This window comes from Tupaia chinensis, unplaced genomic scaffold (assembly GCF_000334495.1).
Source record: "Tupaia chinensis unplaced genomic scaffold, TupChi_1.0 Scaffold145741_1, whole genome shotgun sequence".
NCBI classification, from domain to species: domain Eukaryota; kingdom Metazoa; phylum Chordata; class Mammalia; order Scandentia; family Tupaiidae; genus Tupaia; species Tupaia belangeri.
The window spans coordinates 211590-220652 of NW_006205599.1; the positions used below are offsets into that span (position 1 = coordinate 211590).

At 41.9% G+C, this 9063-nt stretch overlaps 1 protein-coding gene across 2 annotated transcripts in view; it reads left to right on the forward strand.

The window, feature by feature from the left end:
- Positions 1 to 3029: 3029 nt before the first annotated feature.
- The window catches only part of EIF2AK3 (eukaryotic translation initiation factor 2 alpha kinase 3), a gene marked incomplete at its 5' end in the record, with an annotated part of 70455 nt that continues 64421 nt past the window's right edge, over positions 3030 to 9063 (forward strand). For both annotated transcript variants that reach the window (XM_014584147.2, XM_027768254.1), the window contains 1 exon segment: positions 3030 to 3159. In XM_014584147.2, the coding sequence (XP_014439633.1) occupies positions 3030 to 3159 (130 nt within the window).

A 9063-nucleotide genomic window follows, 5' to 3' on the forward strand; every position in this document is an offset into this window, starting at 1 on the left:
AGGGAAACTGAGAAAGCAATCCACTAGGTGCAGCACTTGAACTACAGTCAGCCATGTGGAAGTCCAGTGCCCTAACCACCATGCCACCTGCCGCTCTCCCCTTGACTTATTTTTAATTTTAATTTTTTTATGTTTGTTTGCTATAGGTCTGTGTACTCACCAGAGAGAGATGGAGGAGGGGCTTAGAAATCAGCTCCCCTCCAGGGGGATGTCCACCCTGTTCTCCTCCATACTTTTCTCAGGATTATGAGTACACATGTACATGTGCCTGGCATGTTTTTTAAGCCAGCAGGTTCAGGGCTCAAACCACACAGTCAGCCATCTGAAATCAGCTGCCTTAACCTCCAACCTGCTGACCCTGATTTGATTTTTTTTTTTGTGGAAAAATTTTTTGCCGTAGGGTGCATGGGCTCGCCAGAGAGACAGAAAGTGAGAAATCATCCCCCCCTACCCCCAGGAGGGGTGGCCACACCAGTCCTGTCTCCCTTCTTGAGATTTTAGGCATGCACATACACAGAGCTGGAGTGAGTTTCAAGTGGCCGAGTTGAAGACTTGAACTGCTGTTGACCATGTGAGAGTCTGGTACCTTAACTATTACACTACTTGCTGACCCCTGGTTTAATTTTTTTTGAGAGAGATTTTTTGCTATAGGGTGTATGTACTTGCCAGAGAGAAAGCAAGAAATTGCCCCCCTGGGGGGGATGGCCTTTCCACAATCCCCTATCCTCCATTCTCCTCTTGGGATTTTGGGCACGCATGCACATGTGCCTGGCGTGAATTTTAAGCCGTCTGGTCTGGGACGTGAACTGTGGTCAACTACATGGAAACCCAGCAATGTAACCATTATGTGATCTGCTGGTCCCAGCTTCTGGTTTGATTTTTTTTTTGAGAGAGAGAGATTTTCGCTATAGGGTGCATGCGCTCGCCAGACAGACAGACAGAGGCATTAGAGACAGAAAGAGAGAAATCACCCCCCCAGGGGGAATGGTCACGCCGCAATCCCTTCTCCTCCATTCTCCTCTTGGGATCTTGGGCACGCACGCACACGTGCCCAGCGTGAGTTTTAAGCCACCGGGTCTGGGACGCGAACTGTGGTCGACTACATGGGAGTCCAGCGACATAGCCATTACGCTAACTGCTGGTTCCCTCTGGTTTGATTTTTAAGTTGAGGGATATACTAGCAGGTTTGAATACTGTCTTAGTTGATTTGGGCTGCTATAACAAAATACCGTAGATCAGGTGATTTATAAACAACAGATTTATTTCTCACAGTTCAGGAGGCTGGGAAGTTGGAGATCAATGCTCTGGCAGACTTGGTGTCTGGTTCCTGAGACAGTAGAAGGGGCAAAGGAGTTCCTGGGATCTCGCATATAAGGGCACTGACGTAACTCATGAGGGCTCTCCGTTCATGACCTAATCACCTCCTGAAGGCCTCACCTTCTGATACCACCACATTGGGGATTAGGTTTAGCATAATGACTTTTGAAGGGGTACAAGTATTCAGTCTACAGCAAATACTGATGGGACTGCCCGACTCGAGAGGGAATAAGCAATGGTGGAGTGACAGGAGACATTTGCCGGAGGAGGTCCTCATGTAAGTGTGAAGAAGCTTTCTACTGCTTAAGTAGAGTTAGGCAGTGAATGGGAGTGTGAGCAGATTGCCCGCACTGACAGAAGGGAAGGTAGAATCCATGGGTCCAGATGCTGATACGCAGACAGATGTGATGGTAGGAAGCAAACTCTTTGGATTATTTCTGTTTTCCTCAGTGAAACAAGAAGCACAGGCATTGAGATGCTTGAACTTGGGAGAGCTGGAAGAGCAGTTCGAGGAGAGAGGAGAACTGAAGTCATTAACCTCATTCAGTGGGATGGTGGCTAGATCGGGAAAGTGTGTCGTGATTGTCGAGCATAGTCATTAATAGCCTTCTTGAAGTTGGTGACATGAGTTAAAGTGAGCTGAGTCAGCACAGTTAGATTTTCGCCAGCTGCATTCGACTGCATGGATTCAGGAATGAGGCAGTGGAGAAAGTTGGATTTAACCTGAGTTGGAGTTCGACCAGTCAGGTATGACATGTGAGAGAGGGGACAAGGAGTGGAGGGTGCACATGAGCTAGTGCTTAGGATAAAGGGCTATGGAGTTTACACCGAATGAGAAAGGAGTGAGGGCATGATGGTAGTGCAGGTTGTAGGGTCAGTGTCTAGTGGGGGTTGTAGGTGCTGGTGAGACAGAGGATTGTGGGCGACGGGAGTAAGTGAACTGGAAAGAGAGGTTTGGTAGTTGTGGGGAGGATGCTTGAAATTTCAGGGGGTTTACAGTGACAGCAATGACAAGGTCCAGGGTCTGACCCAGGAGTGACTGAGGCAAGATAGACACATAATAAAAACCCAAAGTATTGTTAAGTCGAGTATGTTTAGTAAAGACATTAAATTGGCAGCTGAAATCCTCCAGGGATGGGCTAATAACCTGAGGGACAAGACATGACCATTAGAAAGAGCAATGGATGGGACAGTCTGATCCTGAGGACTTGCAAAGAGAAGAGGGAAAGAATGGACTGGAAATGCCAATGAGATATAAGGAGTGCAGCTACCCCATCTCTAGCCTAGTGGGTGGGGGATATGGAGAAAAAAATTCTCTTTGCTTCTGTTGGGGAGCTGTGTCCTTGTGGAAAGCACAGTTTCTATGAGAGCAAGAAGACAAGTCCGTGTGCAGAGAAGGCTGTTTCAGGGGAAAGGCTCCCAGGAGCAGGGGTTGCTGAGTTCCTCAGTAGGGATTAGAGTGCCGAATAAGGGGAGGCCGAGGCATCTGGGGGTTTTCCTAAGTGACAGAAACAAATAAGGGACCTGTTGAAATTGTCCTGGTCTAAAGACAGTGCTGGCAAGATTGTTACTGCTGTGGGAAGGTGGGCCTTCTCTTTTCTTCTACTGATGGAGGCCTAGGCAGGGGCTGGTTTTCTTTGGAGTATATGGAATAAATGCCCAGTGGTGTAGGTATCTGTCTAATTTCGTTCTATTCGTTTTTACATTTACAGGTCATTAGTAATTATCAGCACTTTAGATGGGCGAATTGCTGCCTTGGATCCTGAGAATCATGGCAAAAAGCAGTGGGATTTGGATGTGGGATCTGGTTCCTTGGTTTCATCCAGCCTTAGCAAACCAGAGGTAAGAGTTTTTTTTATTAAATGTTAACTGGAAAACTTAGTTATAATAAATAGGCTCAGGGCCTTACTGCCAAGTGAGCCCTGTCTCTTACAAACTGTGCTTGTTTGGGGCAGTTGCTTAACTTTAACCCTCAACTCTTTTCCTGAATGGGATAGATAATTGCATCTCCTTTTTTAAAAAGAAGTTTTTGCCTTAGGGCATGTGTACTAGCTGGAGAGAGGCAGAGACAGAGAGAAAGTGAGAAATCACCCTCTCGGGGAAGGGGATGGCCATGCTACAATCCCTTCTCCTCCATTCTCCCAGGATATTGGGCACGCATGCACGTGCACCCAGCATAAGTTTCAAGCCACCAGGTCTGGGACTCAAACTGCTCTCAGCTATGTGGGAGTCCAGTGACATAACTTCTACACCCTCCACTGGCCCCTACACCTTCTTCATAGGGTTGTTTTGGGCATTGACGGAGTTAGTCATATGAATGAAAACTGAGGATGCTGTCTGCTGTGTCAATTTAGTGCATTATCTGAGCTAGAACATGACCATTATTTGTGGTTATCACAGGGTCTCTAGGAATAATGAGACAAGTATAAATAAAAACTCGGTTGAGTTTTACAAGTTAGAAATCCATGCTACCAGATCTCATAAGTTATTCCCTACATTTTGTCTTGAATATATGTCCTAATTGTAAACATAATTCATCTGAAATTTTTCTTGAAATATAATTCTAGACAAATGTGATTACTTGCAGAAAATGTATACTTAATAATTCTGAGTTCTAAAATGGTAGAATTAAAAAGAACATAGATTCAAAGAGATCCTGCACATGATTTCAAAACTTGAGCAAGTGACTTAGCCCCTCAGAGGACACTGTACCTAGATGAGGTGGGGGAACTAAATGAAGGAAGCTTATTTCTTTTTCTTTATTCTTGACTCTAATGTGTTAAGTCTCTCTCCTTTCCTGGAACCATACTCTTCTGCTTAAGTAATTTAAAAACAGGTTCATCTTTTGAGTTGTGACTGCCAACATTGAAGTTATCAGTCTTCTAAAATGCCCTTAGCCTTCTATCAAATCAAGTTCTTCCTATAGAACACTCCCTAAAAAGGGGGGGGAGGAAGGTAGTCCTTTATCCTCTTTTTCATCATCCATGTGTTTCTTAAAAAGCCTCCTAACTGGTATTAAGTTTGGAAAAACAAAACCTAAAAAGAGAAGCTTTAGAATAGGTGACCTTGATAGGTGACAGAACTTTCTAATGGCAAAGTGACCTATCTCTAATAACAGACTTCCTTATGCTCTCTAGTAACCCCAGCCCAAATTCTTTTTGTTTAAAATTTTTCTTCCAGTTCAGGACCAGAAGATAGCATAAAGGTTACGTTACTGGACTCCCATGTAGGGAACCATGGTTTAAGTCCTGGTCCCAGTGGCTTAAACTCACACCAGGTGTATGTGCGTGCATGCCCAAGATCCCAAGAGGAGAATGGAGGAGAAGGGATTGCGGCGTGACCATCCTCTCCCCTGAGGGGCATGATTTCTTGCTTTCTCTCTCTCTGTCTTTCTGGCAAACACACATGCCCTATAGCAAAAATCTCTCTTAAAAATTTTTTTTCCTAGTTTATTTATTTCCTTCATGAGAGAGAGATAAGCACTCTTAATAGGGTCTTCACACTACAATCCTCCTGGGAACCCTGTAGCTAGCCAGGATCATGTATGTGTCCAGGTAGTCCCAGGACATGAACTCAGTCTTCTCATGTGGTCTTTGGCATTATACAGCAGTGCCCCTCTATGGCTGGGCCATCTGAATTCTTTTCTAGTGCACCCAGGCAGGTGCTTAGAGAAACAGCACTGCAAATTTCCACATTCACTGTGTGCTAAGCCCTGACTAGACTTTCAAAGTACCTACTGTTTATCACATAGTATACAGAAAATATCTGTTGAGATTAGTGAACTTCTGCTGTATTGTGAATTATTATATTAATGCAAGTAGCAATTTGATTCTAAATTAAATGAAAAGTCTTGAATTGAGTATGGTAGTTGAATAAATGACTACTCCAGCTAAACTTTGATTTATCTGTGTTCTGCTGGGATTTTGCTTGTGTATGCATGTTTTGCTTTATTTTTAAACTAGACATAAAAGATGGTCAGCAAAATGAGAAGACTGTAAGCTGTTTACATCTAAGGTAATATTACAGTATGTTGTGGTACAAAGCATGTGTGTGTTTGCAAACAATATACACATGATAAAGATAGAAGTTGCATGGTATGGCAAAATGGGATGCAAATAGTTGTAATAACCCGAGTGCTATTGAGTGTGTTTAAATTATAAGCAGCAAGTCATACAGGAAGACTTTTTCTTTTTTTTTACAAATAGCAATCATATTAGCTGCTTTTTAAAACTACTGTTGGGGCTGGTGAGTGCTGTGGTGGTTAGAGCAGCTGGATCCCACATGGCCTACTTTCCAGTTCAAGTCCTGGACCTGGCAGTTTAAGAAACTCACTAGGTTGTATGTGTATCCCCAAACTCTTGAGAGGAGAGTAGAGGAGAAGGGATCGTGGTATGGTCATCTGCCCTAGGAGGGTGCTTTCTCATGTTCCCCCACCACCACCCCCATCTCCCTCGAGCAAGTGCATGTACCTTACAACATAAAGTAAAATTGCAGTTCATCTTTTTTACTATCACTAATCCTTACCATTTGCATTGGTTTATTTGAGCTCTCTTATTTTAAGTGTCTTGCTCCCACTTACCCTAGATCTTTTGTATAGAATGCTTTGAAATGTTGAATTGCAAGCATATTCAAAAAGTTTCTGTATTCACATTTAGAGTAACGAATGAAAAAGCTCACTGGGCACTTCCCATGCAGAAGAATAATTCTGAGATCTCTTTGCATTATCAAGATTTTAATTTTTTTTTTTTTTTGGAGAGGTTTTTGCTATAAGGCACGTGCGCTCGCCAGACAGACAGAGAGAGACAGAGAGACAGAAAGCGAGAAATCACCCCCTGGTGGGGTGGCCACACCGCAGTCCCTTCTCCTCCATTCTCCTCTCGGGATCTTAGGCACGCATGCACACACGCCCGGCGTGAGTTAAGCCACCAGGTCCGGGACTCGAACTGTGGTCGACTACGTGGGAGTCTAGCGACATAGCCATTACACTAACTGCTGGTCCCCAAGATTTTAATTTTTATGCCTTACAAAAAAATAAAAAAATATAGAACCTCTAAAGGCATTGAACAATCTGTGATGACATGATAAGCTTACTACATTTTATTGCTGCCCCAAGTTCTTGGGACCATTTCTTTAGCATGTAAGTATGCTAATGAGAACATGTTCTCAGCATGGTAATTTGTAATCGGAATTTCTTATACACTGTAATCCTTATAATAATCTTTCTGAGATGGAGGTGTTGATCTCATGTTGTAGAAGAGGATACTGAAACTTGAAGGAGTTATTTACTTGCAGTTGTAGACTGACTATATGATAAAGTGGGCTCGAACCCAGGCTTACCCGACTGTATCCATTCGGCCTGTTCTAGAGCCCTTTGCCCACCTTATATGTGTCTCCCTGTACACACTTAGGGTGTAGTGCCACATTATCTCAAACTCTTCAGTCTCAGGACCCTTTTAGACTCTTAAAAATTATTGAGGATTCCAAAGGGTTCCCCCCCACCATGTTTTTTTATCTGTCTGTATTTATGAGATTAAAAATTAAAGCAAAACTTTAAAAGACATCTATTAATTCATTAAATAATCTCATGATACCTCCGTAAATATTTTTATGAAAATTTTAATGAGTAAAGTGGCATTAACTTTTTTTTAGGTTTCTTTCTTTCATAGGAGTGAGAGAGAGAAAAAGACAAACACCCTCAACAGGGTTTCATGCCACAATCCCCTCCCCCAGCCTTTCTAGCCCATCAGGATCATAGGTGAGCTTAACCAACGGGAAACCAAACCTGCTACCTTCCTATGGGTCCAGCATAGCTTGAGCAGCATGCTACTACTGCTCCACCTAGCTAGCCCGGTTTTACATTTTTGCAAGTCTCGTTTAATTTCTAATTCAATAAAAAAAAAAACCTGACTACTGCTCCACCCTGTTTTACATTTTTGCAAGTCTCATTTAATTTCTAATTCAATAAAAAAAAAAACCTGGATTTTCATATCTGTTTCTGTATTAAATATGTTGCATTATTGTTTTCATTTAATTATATGAAGACAAAAATTCAGCCATGTACATACATAGTTGGAGAAGGGAGGTATATTTTAGTAGCTTTTTAAAATAACTATGGCCATTCTTTTTTGATACTTTACTGAAACAAGTGAATTTTTTTTTTTAAGGTTTTTGCCACTGGACACCTGCGCTTGCTAGAAACACAGAGAGAGAGAGAGAGAGAGAGAGAGAGAGGGAAAGTAAAAAATAACCCCCCAAGGGGGATGGCCACACCATAATCCCTTCTTCTGCAGAGATTTTGGGTACACACACATACACACCTGGTGTGAGTTTCAAGCCACGGGATCTGAAACAGTGATCAGCCCTGTGGGAGTCCAGCACCTTAACCACTGTGCCACCTGCTGGCTCCATGGATATGTCTTAAAGGTTAGTTCCACTACAGAATCTGAAACCATGTCTTACTTTATATACTCTCTTACATTAACATCCATTGGTTTGTTTAACTTTTTACTCATGCATGATTTTCTAACATTAGAATATGTTGATTCCCTGAGTTCTTCCAAATAATCGACATACTTCTTTGTAGAATAATAGGGAAACCAATTTTAGAATTGTCACTATTGCTATCGTCAGAAAGGATTTTCTGAAATTATTATTTTTAATTTGCTGGAGGTTGCATGTGCTCATGGGAGACAGAGAGAAAGAAAAAGTGAGAAAGCATCCCCATGGGGATGGTCACACCACAATCCCTTCTTCTTCATTTCTTCTTTGGGGATTGCGGGCACGCATGGGCATGTGCTTGGTGTGTTTTTCTTTTTCTTTTTTTTTTTTTTGCCCCCCATTTCATTTTTTTTAATTTTTAAATAATTTACATTTAATCATATGTCTTTATAGTATACATTTCTTTTTCCAACACAAATACCATGCATGTCAGTCAAGAGAAAGATATTGCTATATACATTATCATCAGCAAATAGCTTCTTATTTTTTGTCAATTAAGCATACTTTTACCAGTTTTTTCCTTTCCCTTTCCCCTCCCTCACTTCCATACTGAACTTCTTTTTTCACATTTTATTGATTTACAAAAGATCTTTTTTTACAAAAAATAATTATTTTATTTAACTTTATTTATTTATTTTAGTTTGACCGGGGGGGCAAGAAGGGGGGAGAGAAAGAGAGAGAGAAAAATGAGAAAGCAAGCTGCCAGGTCTGGGATTTGAACCAAGGTTCTAGGTCTGGGATCTGAACTACAGTTGGCTGTGTGGGAGTCCAGCGCCCCTATCTACCATGCCACCTCTCAGCCCCCCCACAAAAGATCTTAAACTAAAAGTATAGACAAAGCTCGAACCTAGTGACAAGTGTACTATAATTTCTGAAAATTTTTTCTCCATTCCCCCTTTTACTAAAGAGAGGTATAAACTAACTTATTTGCAAAAAAAAAAAAATTAGGTTAATCTCAGTTTGCTCTGTTATTTGCCCCAAGTCCCATATGAATTCAATTTCTAATGCAAGGCAACAGATAATATATTATTGAACTGATGCAAACAACCATTCTGCCGCAAAATAAGAATGCTCACAAATATTTTCCAGTTGCAAAGGGATCAGGAAGGGAAAAAAGTTTACGTTTCAATTTAAAAAAATCTTTCTCAGGACCAGCAGTTGGCGTAAGGGCTATATCGCTGGACTTCCATGTAGTTGACTGCAGTTCGAGTCCCGGACCTGGTGCTTAAACTCACGCAGGGCGCATGT